The sequence below is a fragment of the Rhinolophus sinicus genome, linkage group LG05 (genome assembly GCF_036562045.2).
Source record: "Rhinolophus sinicus isolate RSC01 linkage group LG05, ASM3656204v1, whole genome shotgun sequence".
Classification (NCBI taxonomy): domain Eukaryota; kingdom Metazoa; phylum Chordata; class Mammalia; order Chiroptera; family Rhinolophidae; genus Rhinolophus; species Rhinolophus sinicus.
In genome coordinates, this window is record NC_133755.1 from 179,988,579 (window position 1) to 180,009,572 (window position 20,994).

Here is a 20,994-nt window from a genome sequence, read left to right on the forward strand (position 1 = left end):
CCCATATTGTGGCTGTATCATTTATTCTGCGTTAGGGCAGCCACAGGAGCATTTTTCCAACTAAAATTTTCACAAATAATTGAAAATACTATATCTTTGGATAGCAGTCCATATGGATAAGTTAAGAAGTGTGACATGGTGTAGGTTTCCAGACTTCAGTCACTTTCAGCAGAGTTGTGTAAATCACTGAGCTGTGTGAGCTTTCTGTACTCTCTGGCCGTAATCTTGTCTGGTAGTGAATCAGGCTTTTTAAAACCAACAGAGGGGCTTTTCCCCAAATTTGGAGTTTCAGTTTGATGCAGCTCGTTGGTGGCGATAATCAAATATGCTTTGTCTAGGGTAACTGATCAAGCTTTCAAATATAGACTCAATGAAAAACATCCCCCTTGTAAGGATTCACTGAGGAAAAGCTTCTCTAAACACAAAATTTTGTTGAGATTGACAGTCAGTTTAGGTAGCGTATAACTTTAAATTTGAAGTGTTACAAATATAAAATGAGATACTGGGCATAGAATAATAGGGCAGTATGTGTTTATTCCCTAAGCAGTATTTTTGCACTTTATATAGGAAGTTCTTCCATTTTAATCTTGTCTTCTATACATCCCTCAGAATTTGTATGTAGAATTTATCATGTAACATTTTATACTTGCTTGTAGCTGTTTATTCTTAAATATTATTTCTGTCCCATAAGTAAATATGCTGCTCACTGGCTGGGATAATGCATTTTATATTTTTAAATAAATTTACTGTATTTTTTTAAATAAATTTACTATATTTTTTTAAATAAATTTACTATATTCCTAGTAAATGTATGTATGGTGTTCCACACAGATACCCTAAAATTAATTTAAAATATACTTTAATTTTTTTATTAAACATAAAAATTATTTAATAGAAAAATAGGTGAGTGATTTCTCACTGTGTCTTCTTCAGTTCAATTCTTTTCATACATCCCTTTAATTTGTTTGCATGCCCTTCTGATGGTTGGTAAGTAGCCTCACGTTCCTTATATACATACAGGCAAAGCGTTTGTAATCCATTCACTTTGTATTAATGAACATTGAAATTAAATTAGCAAAAAGTTAAAGCCAAAAGCTCCTTGTTTTATTTAACTTGCTTGTATTTTTAACCTTTATATTTAATTTCTTGACAATATTTCAAGTGTGATATTTATGAGTAAAATTATTCAGATATGATCATTGTGAAATTTTAATAGTATACTCATGATTCAAATGAACATTTCAATATTATTTTAAGATTGCTTCAGATAAACTTATTTGGTAGTTCATCTTATAGCTTGATTGTTTTCTGTATTTTTGGATAACTGAATTTTGAAAATTTAATTTGAAAAGTGACATTTTTAATAATTAAGACTCCTTTATGAGAATTATTCTGAAGCCTGTATTGCAGAATTATGTAAGTAGATGTGTGTTTTTCTTTCTCTTTTAATACCTTTGTGGGGGAAACATTTAATCTTTAACGTATAAATCAAATATAAATTGAATTATTTTAAAATTCTGCCTTTAAACTGACATGGCATCAGCTTATTTTGCTAAAATTCTTTGTAGAATATAATTTCTCTGAGCCAGCCAAGCAGATGTATGAATTTGCTTTCTTTCTGATATTAATTTATTTTATGAATTCCCCTGTGAATGATGGCAGTATACTGTTTAAATAAAATACTTTGATTACTGAATTTAGATTCTGTAGAATTATAACGTACTTGTGGAGATTAAAAGACTCATTTAATGACTGTCAAAAGCAATTCACTTCACAAACTTCTGTTGAGAAACTGCTGTTTACCAGCCTAGAAACCAAGACATCAGTACGTACAAAGATTTAGATTCAGTGAGGAAAATGAGGCTAGGACAAAATTAATGAGTTTGCCAATCACTTATTCGATCAGGTGATGCTTGCTCTTCAGAAATGTCATGTTCTCACTAAAGGTGTAAATACTTTTCTAGAGTGATCTTCTCTCCAATTTGTTCTTCTTGGGCAGTCTCATCATAACCATATTTCCAGGGACCACTGCCATTTGTGGTGATTCTTCAGTATGCTTCTAACCTCGAACTCCATCCAGATCACCGATCATCCATTCAACGGCTCCCCTTGGGTGACTTATAGCCATCTCAGACATTAATTTTCAAAACTGAAATCACATCCTTCTTTGCTCTCCTCATATAGTGAGTGATTCCTGCATTGTTTTCTTTATGTGACTGGCATTAGTTGCCTAGGAGTCATACATCCTTCATTTTACCTTCTGTTTTCTCCCTGCCCCCACTCTTTCCCATCTACTTTATCACCAAGTTCTTTCTGTTTCTGCCTTTTCATAGCACATGACTGTCTTTTCTGGTTTAACTATTGGTCCAGACCCAGTAGTACTCCCCCCTCATCATAGCCAAAGCTTTCTTTTTAATCTATGGAAGTATCATCACGCTCCTGGTTGAGATTTTCACTGGCTTTCTGTCACTGCGTGGTAAAAATGGAAACTGGTTAACATGACATTCATAGCCATCCATCTGGTGTGTACCTACCCTTCCAGATTTATTTCATGTCCTTTCTCCTTTACCCACTTACACTCCACTCATAGGAAATAACTTGCAGTTTCCAGAACACTCCTTATTTATTTGGTGTATTGTAGTGACCTGTAGTGGATATAGAAGGACTGGGTAGCAGATTTCACAGTAGAAACTAAGGTGGGAAAAGGCTCAGGAAAAACCACAAGAAAAAGTTCTCGTTGTAATCCAGTACTTTGAACAATTTGCAATTTCCAGTGAAAAATCAATAAATACGAGATTTATACCCTAAAAACACTACACAGTATCTGTTAGGTGTTTAAAATGGTGCATATTAATATGCCATAGAAGTAGTCTTCACTTTGTTATTCACAACCTCTTAACGCAAACGTTCTATTTTTTTAATCTAACACAGTACTGTTTGAAGAGGTATTTTAAGCATCTGCTTATATTCATTGAACTTATTAGTGTTCTATAGACCAGGAACCTGCTCGTACAGTTGTATGCGCTCTGTTCTGCAACAGCTGAAGGGGTGTGCTGCTGATAAGCTGCAATCAGCACTTTGGTTAGAAACAGTTTTTCGTGGGAAATTAGGAGAGTTTCAAACTCACATTAGCCGATTTATTTTTTCCTATGGCAATTTCAATAATCAAAGATTTTTGAAAAAGCTCGAAATCCAATACTATAAAGCCTATATATTAACATGACATAATCTAGAGTTGAATTACTTCTAACTCTGGAACCAGAGCTGTTGCCTGTCTTTTCACCACCAGCAAATTGTTTCTTAAACATTCATACCAAATATTTAAAGCACTAGCCACCTTAATAAAAAGCTGCTTATGTGTGGAACATCAATCAAATTTTAACCAGTAGTGTAGTAACTGGTCATTGTGTCTGTCCTCTAATTCATTGCTTCCTGATTCCATTTCTTATCCTGAAAATTCATCTGTTAAGAAAAATACCACCATTTGTACATTGATGCCAGTGGTAAGAATTATGCCATCACTCATAATAATTATACCAAACTAAAGCACTAGAGCCGTTGAAATGAAGAAATACTACTTTCTGTAGTTTAAAAACCAAGTAAAGCAATCGTTCTTAGATTTGATCATGATTGTAGGTACAAGCCAGTAAAAATGTCTTTGAGCCACTCAGCTTAATCTTTTGTGGTGTTCCTAAATTTAAAAAATGCATTACGGAGTTTCTTTCTAAAGCATACGTCTGTTATATGAGCCCTGTTTTAACTTCTGATTTTTATAAATTAGAAGTAATTTTAAGAGTATACTAATTTTTAGTTATCTGCTATTTTCCATGATAAAAAGGAAAAACCTGAAAGTACAGGTAACTTTTAAGAACTATATATTGTATATACATATGTATTCATGCACGTGTATTATACATACATACATACATACATACATACATACGTGTATGAAATATACAAAAACTAGTACTAAAACTGAGTCAAATTATAAGCAGTTAGTCCTCTCTGATCTTTTCTTTGGGATTCCTGGGCCAGCTTGTCAGACGAGTGCCACCAGTCACAGAGTGATCACCTTTACCACGTGCATAGCCTCATTAGTGAAATAGCATATTTTAGTGCAATCTGAGCAGACAGTTTCCATAGAAAAGACAAAGTGGGGAAATCAGAGCTCTTCCTTAAATGCCTGCAAAAAAGCCCAACTTGAGCCTTTATTCAAGGAACTCAGAAGCTTTTTCCCATTCGTTAGTAATTATTTTTGTTTTGTTTAGATTTTAAAAACATTATTGAAGGGGCCATAAAATTAATACCTATACCTTTGCGTAAGCATGTACATTAGAAAAGCCTTTTCAGGACAGTTTAGCAATGTGTGCATCTTCTGGAGTACAGTGGAAAGGAAGTAAATAAATGTAATTTATTCAAAAGAAGTAATCCTCAATCAGGAAAGTGATTTGTAACATTTATCTTTATAAAGGCAGAGGTTACTGTTAAGCAGTAGGGAACCATTAACTGCAGCCCCACTGTAATCATGGCAATTCAGGATATCATTATATGTTGCCTCTTAAGTCCTACCGTTTTGAATACAGTAGCCCCCCCCCCCCTATTCGTGGTTTCGCTTTTTGCCGTTTCAGTCAACCGTGGTCTGAAAATGTTAAATGGAAAGTTCCAGAAATAAACAATTTGTAAGTTTTAAATTGCACAGTATTCTGAGTATCATGATGGAGCCTTGTACTGGCCGCTCCATCCTGCCCAGTACATGAATTATCTCTTTGTCCAGTATCTCCGTGCTGTATACACCACCTGCCCGTTAGTCATTTAGTTGCAGTTTCCGTTACCAGATTTGATGGTTGCGGTATCACAGTGCTTGTGTTCAGGTCACCCTTATTTTACTGAAGTGTGACCCCAGAGAGTGCAAGAGCAGTGATGCTGGCAATTCACATATGCCAAAGAGAAGCTGGAAAGTGCTGCTTCCTTTAAGTGAAAAGGTGAGTACAGTACAATAAGATTTTTGAGAGGGACAGCACATTAACCTAACTTTTATTACAGTATGTTGTTATAATTGTTCTATTTTATTATAAGTTGTTATTAGTCTTTTACTGTGCCTAATTTATAAATGAAATGTTACCACAGGTTATATGTAGGGAAAAACATACGAGTAGTATATGTAGGCTTTGGTAGTATCCCTGGTTTCAGGCATCCACTGGGGGTCTTCCGAGCAGAGAAGGGGGACTACTGTAGTCTCCACCCTGGAGCTAACGTGCTGCTTCTCAAATAAAAATCACATCGTGATTCTCCTTAGGTTAAAACTTGAGTGACTTGTAGTTACTCCCAGGAGTGCACCCACTTGCTTGAACCTGACTTGCAAACTATTTTCATCTTACCAGCCTCATTATTTATCTCACACTCTTGATTCTAGATATTTGAATATGTTTTTCCTTTTTCTCAGAACCACCTTTACTCTTTCTTCCCTCTTTAACTCTTACTCATCCTTTGGGTCTCAAATTGTATATTATTATGTATTGATATCTCATAGCCTTCCCTGCCCTATCCGTCACCAGCCCAAAGTTAGTTTGATATTCTTCCATTACGTTCCTGGAAATTCCTTATCAATTTGTCTTAATTGTTTGTGGTTTCTGTGTCCACGCCCACTGCCCCTGTCCCCCCATCTACCCACAGTCACAAACTGGTTTCCTGGAGTGCAGACATTGTTTGTTAGTTAAAACCTGTTCTAGAAATAATGTTTCAGTAAACGTTTATATAAAAGTATAATCAGTTTTTTAAAGTTTCAAGGACTATAATTGAAAATTTTTGATAGAATATTTCATAAAAATAGTAAGATTTAAAATTATATAACAACCTGTTAAAGGAAAAATCCCTTTCATAAATAACAAAATATAGATGGGAATAAAAATGTTAAGCTTCCCTAGAATAGTAGAATATGGGTAAATTTTAAAACGCAATTGTAAAGTGATGTAAAAGCACCTAGATTTGGAAAGAAAATACCTCAGATGATTTGTTTGTGAGTCCAAGTCATTTAAGAGTGTTTTCTACTTTCAGTCCCTGGGTACGTCCTGCTGGAGTTCTGACCCTGTCCTTGGTGGCCTAAGGTTGTGTCACTGTTCCCTCCCCCTTTGGGGGGTGTCACTGGTACCCTTTTCAGAATAGATTCGTTTTGCGTATATGGGAAGAAATCTGTTGAGGCAAGTGCCTCCCTTGATGAGCCCAAGTTTTGCAGGGAATCCCGGCAGCCTGAGTAGCCTCTCCCCCCCCAGTGGTCATGTCCACACAGGAACATGTTAAGCATTCACCCAAGCCATGAGGTCACATCACATGCTTTCATGTGTGACTTACGGTAAGTTCTAGCTGCAGTTTGACGTAAGAGCCCTTGGGGTCTTAAAATGCTCTCCAGCATTTATCATTTTCTCACTACTTTTCAATTTTTGTTTCTATTGATAATTATATGTTACTAAAAGTTCATGGGCTCATACACTTATTGGTCATTGCGTGATTCTTAGTATTCATAAAACACCTCAAAAAAAACAAACAAACAGTAAACATAGTAGCCACAAAGAATACAGGAATAGCCAAAACCCAAAATGATCATGCATAATTAGCTTGCTTAATGAGAGTGGCTTTATTGGTGAACTGTAAAAGTTCATAAGTTTCAAAGTTCTTAAGTAGAGGAACTTCTTCTATTGCTTTCCTCTAAAATAGTGTATGGTATATTCTAGCAGAACAGCTGTTTCACTCACAATTGGTCCTGCTATGGAGGAAAAAATTTCTTCGGTTTTAGTTCTAAAATTGACTCCTGTTCTTAAACAGTCAGCTCACCTTTCCCTGATTTTTTACCTGCTTTAAAATCAGGTTTTTAGATTGCTATATAGTTTCCCACTTAAGAAATGGGGAGTATTGGCAATTTACTTCAGAAGTAGAATATTTTTCATCCCAAAAGGATTATGTTGTTTACATTCCAAGTTTTATTTATTATTATTTGATTCTTCAAATGTGGCTGAATCAAACCTGGCTTCCTGACTCTCCTGGGGTAGCGAAGCGTAATGAAAACTATGCAAGCACTGTATTAACGCAGTGGTACAGAGTCTTGTCTCTTGCTTAATTTACCCTGAAACACATTCAATGAGAGGGCTAATACCTGTGTTACATACCTGACAGACTTGTCAGGAAGTTAAATGGGGTAAGAAAGGTTAAATTCTTTACAAACTATACACTCATAATAGGGACTTTTATTCAGCTCCCAGAAAAAAAGGGACTTTAAATAATGAAATATTTCATTAGCTTATTTTTTGCTGACCAAGGGAAGGTATTAAGAGTGGCAACAATGTAGAACAAAAATTACAGTGCAGAAGCCTTTGTCTTACTTGCCTTCACTGCAGCTGTAGTTGTTATGCTTCATAGAGGTCAAATGCTGCCAGACGGCATTTGAAGAAATTACCAGCCTTTTTCCTTCCCTTCTTCATTCTCCCTCGGCCTTAATTTGAGGTTCAGAGTTTTAGTCAGCTGTTGACAATGAAAGATAGGCCTTTGGATATCTTGTGAAACAACAAAGAAAAAAGATTAAGATGGAAGTTAACCACATTTAATGGCCTCAGTTGTCACCATAATGACACATCCAAAAATAGTTTGAGTATAAGTGCAGCTAACATGATGACTTCACATTGCTCTGAAGACCAGGTGGCTCTATGCTTCCGCTCTCCTTGGAGGTCATTAGATTGTGCTTGATGGCTCAGGAGTCTCATGAACACCTCCTAGTGAAAAGGGAATTACTTTAGAGTCCTGGTAGAAGATGGACATTATACAGTGGTGTTCTTTTAAGACCAGATGGGATGAATTAACAGTGTTATCACAGGCACTAAGGGGTGAGTTTTGTTCTCACTGTTAACCCCTAAAATGGAAACACTTTGCATATGTACTCGTGTTTGCTTTCTAGTTACCAGATCCTTAAAGCGATTTGTTATCCTTCCCGTGCTTTTTCATTTGGTCCTTCAGTACACTCTGTGTACATTTTTGTCATAGTATCTATTACACTTTATTGAATGTGCTCTAGCTTTCTGTCTCTCCCCAGACTAGACTATAAATCGTCAAGTCAGGGATCACATCTAATGCTTTCTACCCCTAAGCAAGTGATTGGTCTTTAGTACATCGTCAGTATTTTGTAAACATAAATAAACTTATTTTCCTTCCTGTAGAGTCAGTGCTTATTCTGAATATATATGTGTTTTATGTGTCCTTTCAGAATTTTGGGTCAGGCTTTCATTATGAGATCCTACAAGTGTCTACCTCTCTCCCCACCCCCTCTACCTCTGCAGATGTGCTTTTTTAAATTTTATGCCTCCTCCTTCCATATACCTCTCCTAACTAATAGATTTTCAGATCATTATTTTTTCAGGTTCCTACTCCTCATCTGTTACTATAGAATAAGCCTCTCGTAAGCTGGCAATATGTATTTTAATGTCTTCCCTTCTGTTGTCCCAACCATGTAGTCTGATAATGTCTGTCTAAAATACAGTCAACGTTAGAGGTCCCTTGTGCTGCCATAAAATAATGGTGTGGCTCTAATGCTGGTGTGTCACCTGAAGTACAGATCATAGAAATCTTCCAAAAGTTTGTCATTCTTATTAAGTTTACTGTAAAGAATAAAACCTCAAATTGTATCATACTATACTTTGCATAGGAAGAAATAAATGCTTAGTATGAGACACGGCCTTTTCTTTCTGAGATCATTACTACTTTTAGATGGATCTGTTTATATACTTTGCTGAAAAAAGAACATATATCCTAAAGTGAAAGTATTTGATAGTTTTATGTAGATTAATAGTTAATGTAATTATTATAACATCGGGTGTGAGTGTGTGTGTGTGTGTGTGTGTGTGTGTGTGTGTGTGTGTTGGAGTCTGTTAAGCTTTTCTGGTTTAAGTGCCTCCTGCTTTCTCCCTCCCTTATCTTACTTTATCTATGGTACCAGATACAGATGCTTCTCGACATATGATGTGGTTATATCCTAATAAACCCACCGTAAGTCGAAAATGCACTTAACACATCTAACCTACCAAACATAGCTTAGCCTAGGCTGCCTTCAGCGTGCTCAGAACACTTACCATTAGCCCACAGTTGGGCAACTCTCCTGAGTTTTTTCTCAGGAGGAATTACCTTCCTCCTCTTCTCTCCAGAAGCAGGAGACACAGATGGGCATTTTGTACATATGCTGGGATGCGGAAACACGCTATCGAAAAGACGCTGGCAACGCCGCGGACTGTAGCGTATTGCAAGTTTTCTCTTGTGATCCCATGATGAACCGCGACCAGTGGCTCGCGGCCGCCATCTCATCCCACAACACAGGATTGTGCTGCATATCGCTTGCCCAGGAAAAGAGCCACATTCAAAATTTGAAGTACAGTTTCTACTGAATGCAAATCACTTTCTCACCACTATAAATCAAAATCTTAAATAGAACCATTGTAAGTCTGGAACGATCTACATTATGATAAAATGGGAGCGTGATGAATAATGTAATGGGAAATAGAAAAAGATTTTTTCCCCCTTATTGTGTCTCACGTTTTGACCCACACATTTTTCAATGAAACATCACAGCCATCTTTGCGTATATTTGAACTAAGGGCTTGCCTCTACAAGATAAGCAGGCCAGATCTTCTAGGTGAAGGAATGATGCTCATTTGTCTTTGCCTCTCCACCTAAACACAACAGTTCTGATGCATCCTTTCAATACAGGCATACCTTGTTCTGTTACACTAAGCTTTATTGCACATCACATATACTGCATTGCTCACAAATGGAAGGTTTGTGGCAACCCTGTGTCAAGCAAGACTGGGGGCTCCATTTTCCAACAGCATTTGCTCACTTCATGTCCTCTGTCACATTTGGTATTTCTCGCAATATTTCAAACGTTTTCATTATTATTATATTTGTTGTGATATCAGTGATCTTTGAATATACTGTTGTAATTGTTTTGGGGCACCATGAACCGCACCGGGGTAAGACGGCGAACTTAATAAATGTTTTAGGTGTTCTGACTGCTCCACTGACCAGTTGGTCCCCCATCTCTCTCTCACTCCTCCGCCTACCTTCCCTGTTCCCTGAGAAACAATATTGAAATCGGGCCAATTAACCCTACAGTGACCTCTAAGTGAAGGGAAGAGTCGCATGTCTCTCACTTTAAATCAAAAGCTAGAAATGATTCAGTTTAATGAAGAAGACATGTCGAAAGCCGAGCTAGGCCAAAAGCTGGGCCTCTTGCACCAAACAGTTAAGCAGTTAGCCAAGTTGTGAATGGAAAGGAAAGTTCTTGAGGGAAATTAAAAATGCTACTCCAGTGAACACACGAACGTTAAAAAAGTGAAACAGCTTTATTACTGATACCGTGTTTCCCCAAAAATAAGACCTAGCCAGACAATCAGCTTTAATGCAAATTTTGGAACAAAAATTAATATAAGATGGGTCTTATATTAAATTTCATCTTATATTAATTTTTGCTCCAAAAGATGCATTAGCGCTGATTATCTGGCTAGGTCTTATTTTTGGGGAAACACGGTATGAGGAAAATTTCAGTCTGTCTGGATAGAAGATCAGAGCAGCCACAACATTCCCATAAGCCAAAGCCTAATCCTGAGCAAGGCTCCAACTCTCTTCAGTTCTGTGAAGGCTGAGGTGAGGAAGCTGCAAAAGAAAAGTTCGCAGCTGGCAGAGGCTGGGTTTAACGAAAGACGTTGTCTCCATAACATACATGTGAAGCAGCAAGTTATCCAGAAGGTAACTCTAAACAACAAATTTTCAGTGTAGATTTAAAAGGCTTCTCTTGGAAGAAGATGTCATCTAGGACTTTCACAGCTAGAGAGGAGTCAATGCCTGGCTTCAAGCTTCAGAGGACAGGCTGACTCTCTCGTTAGTGGCTAATGCAGCTGGTGACTTTAGGTTGAAGCCAGTGCTCATTTACCATTCTAAAAATTCTGGAAAACTTTATGTTAAATCTACTCTCCTCATCCTCTATAAATAGAGCAACAAATTCTGGATGTCAGCATGGTTTACTGTATATTTTAAGCCCACTGTTGTGACATACTTTTCAGCAAAAATGATTCTTTTCAAAATATTGTTGCTCATTGATAATGCACCTGATCGTCCAAGAGCTTTGTTGATGTACAAAGAGATGAATGTTTTTTTCATGCCTCCTAACACAACACCCATTCAGTGGCCCATGGATTAAGGAGTAATTTTAACTTACAAGTCTTATTATTTAAGAAATACATTTCATAAGGCTGTAGCTGCCATAAACAGTGATTTCTCTAATGGCTGGGAAAAGTAAATTGAAAACCTTTGGAAAGGATGCCATTAAGAACATTAGTGCTTCGTGGGAAGAGGACAAAATACCAACATTAACAGGAGTTTGGAACAAGTTGATTCCAACCCTCATAGATGACTTTGAGGGTTTGCGACTTCAGTGGAGGAAGTCACTACAGATGTGCTGGAAACAGCAAGAGAACTGGAATTAGAAGTGGAGCCTGCAGATGTGACTGAATTGTTGCAAGCTCATGATAAAACTTTAACAAATGAGAAGTTGCATTTTATGGATGTGCAAAGAACATGAAATCTGCTTCTGGTGAAGATTTTTGAAGTGAAAACAAAGGATTTGGAATATTACATCAACTTAGTTGACAGAGCAGCGGCAGGGTTTGAGAGGATGGACTCCCAATTTTGAAAGAGGCTCTACTGTGGGTAAAGTGCTATCAAATAACATCACATGCTACAGAAAAATCGTTCGTGGAAGGAAGAGTCAATCAATGCAGCAAACTTCATTGTTTTATTTTAAGAAATGACCATGGTACCTCAGCCTTCAATGTGCACCACCCTGATCAGTCAGTAGCCATCAGCATGGAGGGCAGGACACTTCACCACCAAAAAGATTACGATGCACTGAAGCTCAGATAATGGTTAGCACTTTGTAGCAATAAAGTATTTTTCATTATGTTGTGTACTTTTTGTAGATATAATGCTGTTGCACACTTAATAGACTATAGAACAGTATACACATAACTTTTATATGCACTGAGAAACCAAAAAATATTCGTGTGACCCACTTTACCATGGTGGTCTGCAACCAAACTTGCGTTATCCCCAAGGTATGCCTGTACATGCTGGGCTTCTGTAATGATTCTGTGAATTTCTCTAATGCTCTTTGGTTTGTGAATGTCGCTCTTTTTCTGTTGGACTTAACACAGTATCCACATCACAGTAGGTGCTGATTAGCTATCTGCTAACTGAACAGTGAAGACTGGGAAAAATAAGGAACCTGGAATCAAGGGACCTTTAAATAACCTAAAGAAATAGTTAGCAGATTATAATAGAATCCACATAGATTTTCGACATAAAACGAGATTGGTGAAGTAAGCGAAGAGGAAGTTGGTATGGCCATAAATGCCACGTCTGGGAAATTCAGATTCCGTGAAGTAATGATGGGGAGCCACTTCTGTATCAGGAAAACACAAACCACACTAGGTACAGCAGGTCCTCGAATAACGTCGTTTCTTATAGCATTGATGAGCTGCCCTAGGAACTGAACTCTTGTTTGCATCAATTAGCCTGTGGTGACAGTGGCTGCGTTACATCATTTTGCTTATAGTCGCAGAGCCTTCCACTGCCATTAAGTAAGGACTTACTGCATGTCAACAGAGGGAGCTAATAGAGGAAGTGGTTAAACAGGTATTGAGAACTAAAAACGGAGGAAGGAGACAGGGTGTGATACAGATTTAGAAACTGCAGGAAGCAGCTCTTACTCCAGGCCTGGTAAATAAAAGCGAAAGAGCCGTACTGTTATTAGATCTTAGACACTTAAAGTTCTATGCAGAGGTGCAACGGAGACCTCTGACACTGGTGTATCTCGTCCATACTGGAACCTCCATAGCTCAGAGGAGTGGCTGGCCTCTCAGTAGCTCAGATACACTGGCCGGCCGCTGCACTAGCTCCTGGGCAGGTGTGGGAGCACAGTGATGCTGGTTCCAGAAGTGCTGGGAGGACATGGGGAGCCTGGAAACTAGTGACTCTGGCCAGGTGCATAGCTGAGAACAGGTCACAGGAAGGAGCATCCCTTCTCCCCTCAGCCAGCTCTCAGGGCTCCTCTAGTGCCCCTCCCCGTGAGAGCCTAGCAGAACCAGCTGGCAAAGAAGAAATACTAGTAAGTAGAGCATTTGAAATATGACTAGACCCAGCATTTGAAAGTATGAGGCGGGTCAGTTTGGAATTTAATGACATAGTCATCTTGAGAAAAATACTCTGAAAATGTGGGAAGCTAATTTTTCTACCAGCTTTCTAGGATAAGTTGGGGTAAGTAGCCCCCCGATGCACAGTCCACTATCTCCATGACATCTCCGCTTGGGTGTTTAAAGTGGGCATTGCAGGCTTAGTATTTGATGCCATATCACTCAGCCTTTCTCTTCTCATGAAATGGAGCCCCGATACACTTTGATTGCTTAATCTAAAACCCTAAATATCATTCTTGAATGTCTCCTTTTCCCTCACCCCATACATCCAACTGGTCATTAAGTCCTGTCAAGTTCTTTTACTTTTTCCATCTCTGTTATTACCTGCACCCATGTCCAGTTCATCTTCTGTTGTCTCCTGGACTGAACTAAAGCTCATTCCTGCTCTTTTCATTCGTCCCCAACAGTCCATTCACAAAGTAGCAGAATGAGCCTTTAAAGACAAATTTTGTTGTCACTCCCCTGTGTAAGACCCTCTGTTTAAATTCAAGTCACTGAAGTTCTTTGCCAGACTTTTCTTCAGCTCGCAGATGCAGGCGATGATTGGTATTAAAAGTCTTTATAAATGTTGGTCACTCTTTCCTTTTCTCTTCTCTACTTATTGCTTGTTCAGCCCTGTTCTACAAGTGAATTAGCCATGTACTTTTTCCTTTATTTTTGGAAGACCTTTTATACTCATTTTATATTTATAGAAAAATATTTAATGTATTGAACAAGTTGAGTTTTGCAAGGCTTTGGGAGCTGTAAAGAAGACTGGATATTGATTAATTTATGGATATTAGTCATGATAAATTTCCTAAAAACAACATGAAAAAATAGAAAAGATGAGATAACAGGTGGCTGTATATGATTGATCCCTCCTTAAAGGAGCAGCATAGATTTAGAGAAATGATACATAACGTGTGGGAATGGTTAGAAAAGACTGTACTCTGAGAGGGCAGTGACTTGGGCCATTAGGAGAGCAGGGTACAAACTGCTCAGGATTGGGTCTGACTCGGAGGCAGAAAAGCACAGGAACGCATATGTAGGGGACAGTGGACAAATGATTGTCACTAGTAAAAACATTGTAAATAGGATTGCTTGTGGAAGTCGTCAGTGAGTGAATGCTAAGCTATATAGTTTGGACTTTACTTACAGGCAGTGGTTCAAATTATTAGTTGACACATTTTTAATGATGTGGAAATATTCGTACATTTTTTTAGCTCTCTATTACGAATTATACTGTTGTGGGTTTTTTAAAATGTGTACTTTTTAAAGTACCAAATAAACATGATTTTCTTCGTTTCTTATGAGAGGTCTTTTTTCTTTATTTATTTTTATTGGGGAATATTGGGGAACGGTGTGTTTCTCCAGGGCCCATGAGCTCCAAGTCATTGTCCTTCAATCTAGTTGTGGAGGGTGCAGCTCAGCTCCTAGTTCAGTCACCGTTTTCAATCTTAGTTGTAGGCGGCACAGCCCACCATCCCATGTGGGAATTGAACTGGCAACCTTGTGGTTGAGAGCTCGTGCTCTAACCAGCTGAGCCATCCCGCCACCCTTACGAGAGGTCTTTGAATGCAAAAGGTACTCCTACTTAACGTCACCACAGCATTGGGGAGGTGTAATGAGGACTTCGGATGACGTACTCTGAGTTGGAAGCCATTTTGCAGTATGACCTTTGGTAATCTTGGAAAAGTCACCTAACCTGTCTGAGCCTCAGGGGTAATGTGGTACCAGTGCCATAGATGTGTTATGAGCGGAAAGTGCTTGTGATAAAGGCCTCATATCTAGTTCTCAGAAGGGCCCTGGGCCTGTAGAGGGTTAGCAAGTGTTTGTTAGATTTGTAAACTTTTATGTTTCAAAGGTAAAAATGTTCATAATATTTAATAATCCTTACATAATGTTTTCCAAAACATACGAAAAATATTCATCTACCCTATGATGCAGCAAATTTTCACTCTTAGGTATTTATCCCAAAGAAAAAAAAAACAACTTATGTTCACAACAAAAGCCTTGAACATACATTTTCATAGTAGCTTTATTCACAATATCCCAAAACTAGAAACACCCAAATGTCCGTAGCAGAAGAATGGATAAATAAAATACTACTCAGCTGTGAAAACTAATGAACTACTGATACGTGCAGCACTATGGAGGCGGTTCATAAATATGCTGAGGGAAGGAAGCTGGGCACGAAGGACGTGTATATACTATGCGATTCCATTGTCTGAAATTCCAGAATAGGCAAAACTAAACTGAGGTGATGGAGGTCTGGTCTTGGTGGGGGCTTGGCCGGGAGCAGGAACCAAGGAACTTTCTGAGTGGTGTCTGATATGCATTCATCGGAACTGATTGAATGTGGCACTTAGGACCTCAGAATTTCACCACATGTAAAGTATACCTTCACTTCTTAAATATAGAGCAGATACTTAAATATGAGAAGTTGTGAGGTCTAGGTGACCACTTACGTTCAGTGTTGTAAGGTAGCATTTTATGACCTTAGATTTGGTTGCTTCAGAACAGCTTCCTTTGTTATAAATGAGAAAGTCAGCGCTCCGTCTGTGTGCAGGTGCTTGACTCTGAGCGAGTTCTGTAAAATTCCTCTTGGAATGTGTAGAGTTGAGCTGTATGATTTCAGGATGCCACATTTGATCAGCTTCTTAACTTTGAGAGAAGAGGTCAGATAAACTCCTGGCCTGAAACCTGGCTATAGAAAAAACTTAGTGGTGATACTAAGAAACCAGCAAGTTTCTTGTCTGAAATCCTATTTGAAAAAGAGGTGGCATCCACCTTCCACGGTGTTGAGGCAGGTATGTGCTGTCAAGTTTCGTTGACAAAACCAGGACAAGAAGGCTGAAATACCCACTTGTGTGTGGAAGGAATTCTGCAATGAGCTCTAGCATCTCCCAAGTGAGCACAGCGGCTGGAGTGGCGAGGAGCCCCGAGGAATGCTCATTCCAGAGAGACCTCCAGGCTCAGGTTGCAGCTTTGCCGACTGGATCCAGTGCTCTGCTTCATGTCGCTGTGGCCTGACATCACGTGCTACAGTCCAGTGTCCACACCGTAATTCCTAACTTGTCAGTCTCAGTGGCCTCTAGCGAAGTCATTATGGCATGTCCCCCTGACACCCCCAGCGAAAGCTGTGCTGCTCTGGGTTTTATTCTCTTGAGGGCTCTCTGCTGATGTCACTACATCTGTCTCTCAGTCTCCTGCACCCTGCAGAAGTCTCACACCTGCGTGCACGTACCCCAGTGTGCACACTTGTATTTCTCCCATCATCTTCTCTTTGGCTTTCTCCCATGTTTGACACTGCATCTGTAGAAATTCCATGAAAACATGTATTCCACATTCTTCTCTGTACAGGGCTCTCTGTATGAGGCATTATGTCAGGGTGTCCAAACTTTTTTCAACGTTTTTCACCAAGGGCCATATGCGGTAAAATACACAAACAGCCGGGCCACTCACTCGAGGTGAAGTATGTATTGCCTCACCTCGTTTATTTAAGTAAACTAAATATATTTTTGGAATTTGCTGCGGGCCAATTAAAAGTGGATCACGGGCTGCAGTTGGCCCGCGGGCCACAGTTTGGACACCCCTGCATTATGTCATATCACTTCTTCCATCTTCATTTCTTCCTCTTAATTTGCTGAGTTTTAAGCTGTACTACTTTCTCGCTGTGGAAGATGACCTAAGGTGTATCTAGTGCTTTTCTGCTTTATATAGAGAGTGCAATTTGTATACTTCTTTTGGTACTCCATTATGTGTGTATGTGTTTATTTAAATTGAAAATGATTTGCTATGTTAATATTTAGTATTATTAGTTTCCAGTGAACAAGTTTAATCATAACGGATTTCCAGTTAAGTCCTCCCTTCCAGTAATAGTGCTTACTTATTTTTATCTGTAATAATTAATTGCTGGTCTTTCAAGGAAATCCTATTACTGCATTTTTTTCATTCATCTTTGTACAGATTCATAGGGATCAAGGAATAGTAATTCCACAAACATGCAAGTATCCTCTTCATGTTCTCCTGCTGCAAAGTAGGCTTTTGAAAAGTTGGCCGTGGCACATCAATCATGGTCTTCATGATGTTTTCACTCATCCTTTTCCTTAATTATTTTTGTGTTTTATGTTTTATTAAAAATTCATTCAGCAGTTCTCTGTACTACAAGTTATCGTGTCCCATTTTCTGCTGTAGTGCCAAGGTCAGTTTTGGTATCATTTACAACTGCAGTAGAAAAGGAGACTGAGAAGCTTGTTATCAGTTCTGCTCCTTTCTTGAATCAGGAAGGACCAAACTTATAAACATGTATAATTGGGTTCCTTCCTCTTTAAATACTAAATTCTGAGGATTAGCTAATGAATAAAACATATGAGCAGCTCCTAGTTCCTTTGTACCACCATCTTCAGGGATGAACCTGGGCGGTGGACTTTTGTCTGCCGCCTGCTTGTACTGTGGCTGGTTCAAGTTCATCCTGTAGGATTTAGACACTTGAAGTTTGAAATAAAGTTAAAGATTTCTCATACCAATCATTTAAAAAATGAGTTCTAGTAAATAACTTGGGGGTGGGGGAGAAAAGGGACATAGGCAGTGATAAGTAAGAAATAGTTCTTCCCTGGAGCTTATTTTGGCGGTGGTGAGAGACAACCACCTGTGATTCAAGGCAGAGACAATATAACCTGGGGGTGGCCCTTCGAAAAAGTGGTATTTAAGTGAAAGTTGGGGGGGGATTAGGTGGGATTTGGAAAGTGGCTCTGTGGAGTGGAGTACAGAGAATCATTCAAGATGGAGTTTACGGGAGTATGCGCAGAGATGAGTAAGGGCGAGTGATTTGGGACAGCATGCAAGTAAAAAGTAGATTAATTGGTTTAAGTTGAGAAGGGAGTTTGGGGCCAGATCATAAGTAGCTTAAATGGTTTATACTTTTAGATAGCAAGAAACCACGAAGGGTTTTGAGACATGAGATTAAGAAGCCTCAAGAGGAAAATTGCATTTGGGGCAATTAATCTGGCCATGTATGTATGTCAATTGATTGGAGAACAGACACCATTAAGATACGTTTGTAGTAGTTTTGATAATACCCCAATAATGACTAGAACAGGGTGATGACTGGAAAGAATGGGGTGACTCCAAGGTCAACAGGATGGCTTTACATTCTGATAGTCAGAGACAGCCCTGGTTCTGCCTGTCGTCATAGCAGAGTTAGCTAGTAGGATCCTGTTTGCTTTTAAATTTTTCATGGTTTGGACAATACATGAAATGGTGACCCTAACGATAGATCTGCTTCAGAATTGATAACACTTGTTAACTTAGGGGAGAGGAATGTTGGCAGAATACATATACAAATTTTAGAAATTCTTATGATTTCATTAAATTTCCCTTTTTTGAGAATTAAACAGAAAATTATCTTACCTGAATACCATAATCAAATCATATATGCTTAAAATCTCTGTTTTAGCTTTTGTTTTTTATCTTTTAATGACTACATTGAGTTTTGGAATCTTCAACAAAATGATAGATGCTAAAGAGAAGATACTGTATTTAATCTTATCTAACATTTCATTCATTCCATTTGAAAGCAAAGCTTTTTAGGAGAACATCAATAAATCCGTGTAACTTAAATTAACATTTTCTAAATAGAAACGCAGCTAATGGCAGTTAAGTATCCTCTGTACCAATACACGCTCGGTGAGAGAATAGGCTTCATTCAGTGTGTCAGGACCTTAGCTTCCCTCGTCTTCTTTTCCTAATTGAAACGCATGGCTGTAGTCACATGCAATCTGGTTTAAGGCTCCGGCATAGAAACCGTTGTGGTGTATGGACCCCCATCTCAGTGCTCACTGCTCTTTTGTTTTCCATGTGTAGGCAGAGGGAGAAGACAGCCTGAAGAAGATGCAGCTGATGGAGCTCGCGATTCTGAATGGCACCTACAGAGATGCCAACATTAAATCACGTAAGAATGAGACTGAGGCCCAGGGGTACAGCCCTCTCAGCTGTTTGTCCACAAACCTTTCTCCTTTGGGCAGCACAACACATGAACAGTTAAACAAAGGGGAGAGTAGAAGTAATTGTCACTTGATAGGGGGCTGACAGTCCTATTTTTACTGCTTCTGCAAATTGAGAACACACTCTTGATTTTACTTTATGCCAGCATGTCTTTAAGTTTTGGGTTTACAAACTTTTCTTTTGATGAAATTTCAACTTCTAAATTCAAGAGTCTTGAGTAAATTTCTTACTCTGTTAACTACAGATCTAAGGCTTCTAGCTTATTATGTTACATTTATGAAAAGGATGCAAAAAAAAATCACATCTTTTTTTAAAGCTAATTTGGAATGTATCTGAATGCAGTGATCCTTCTGTTGGATTCTGTCCTTTCCCCCGGCTTGCATGTTTTCCCTCCGGTATTGTTTCTCTATTGATTTTATATGTGAGTTCACAGAGAGCAGTAGGCGATACTATTTTAAATCCAGCTTTTTCCTTTATATATATATTTGTGCATGTTTTCATAAGCTAAAGAGGATTGTTTTTTATATTTAAAATTATTACGTGAAATTTACATTTTGACAGCCTAAGGTTTACATATTTTGTATGAATATAATTTCATATTTAAATTATTAATTTTTTAAAGAAATTGAATTTTAAAGTTCTAGCCAAGTTTCCAAAATGTAGACAACCTGGTGAGTTTAGAAGTGGTTACTTTACAAATGGTTGGCTTCCATTTACTCGTGAGAATGAGTATATCATTAACAGTCATGTATTTAGTTAGGAATGGGACGTTTAGTGTATTATTTTTCTATGATGAAGTTTATTCCTACCCGTGCAGGAAATTTATGTATAATTAGTGGTTACTTAATAACAATAAAAACTATTCTTTCTTTAATTTGAAACTGAAGCTACTCTTTAGAAATACACCAAAGGCTGTATTTCTGTGGACTCCAATTAAAAAAAATTTTAACATCTTTTCATGCAAGTGTTTTCTTGTGCTTCTGCATGCACCTTTAGTCTCGAGAGATTTTAAAAACAGAGATATAGCAAATATGAACTAAATATAACCTTTTTTAATGTTCTTGTTCGTTTTTTTTGTTTGTTTTTTACAGTGGCTTTTTAATTTTTGCACATTCATTCTTAATCACATTGGGAAAGGGGCAGCTGTTTGCATTTGATTGGTGTGCTTTGGCATTTCCGTGTGATCAGCGCATGTACTAATGATTTCCTTTTATTTTTCTTCTTTCCTGCTTTTTCCTTTCTTTTTCCTACTTCCCTCTCATTTTCTGTATTTTACACCACTGTCTCTACACTTCCTTCTAACTTTCTTTGCTTACTGTAGCAGCCCTTGCCTTTTCTCTTGCAGCAACAGCCCAGGCTGCTCCAAGGATTATTACTGGGCCTGCGCCTGTTCTCCCACCAGCTGCCCTGCGTACTCCTACGCCAGCTGGCCCTACCATAATGCCTTTGATCAGACAAATACAGACCGCGGTCATGCCAAACGGAACTCCTCACCCAACTGCTGCAATAGTTCCTCCAGGGCCAGAAGCTGGTTTAATCTACACACCCTATGAATACCCCTACACGTTGGCGCCAGCTACGTCAATCCTTGAGTATCCTATTGAACCTAGTGGTGTATTAGGTAAGTTGTTTTCTCTGTATGGTTAACAGTTTTCCTCATAACTTTTGCTGCCCTAGCCTTTGAAAACATTGTATCAGTTTTAGAGAGGCAAGACAAGTTTCCAGGAGG

General features: G+C 38.4%; 1 protein-coding gene across 10 annotated transcripts in view; it reads left to right on the forward strand.

The window, feature by feature from the left end:
- The window catches only part of QKI (QKI, KH domain containing RNA binding), a 151,026-nt gene that overhangs the window by 117,194 nt on the left and 12,838 nt on the right, over nt 1-20,994 (forward strand). For 5 of the 10 annotated variants that reach the window (XR_012496815.1, XM_074333801.1, XM_074333802.1 and 2 more), the window contains exons 5-6: nt 19,125-19,212; nt 20,587-20,886. Coding sequence is in view for 9 of the 10 variants with exons in the window: in XM_074333801.1 (XP_074189902.1) it covers nt 19,125-19,212; nt 20,587-20,886 (388 nt within the window). In the remaining variant the exon portion in view is untranslated. The remainder of the gene's footprint in view (nt 1-19,124; nt 19,213-20,586; nt 20,887-20,994) is intronic. The other 5 variants (XM_074333797.1, XM_074333798.1, XM_074333796.1 and 2 more) reach the window with 2 other exon arrangements.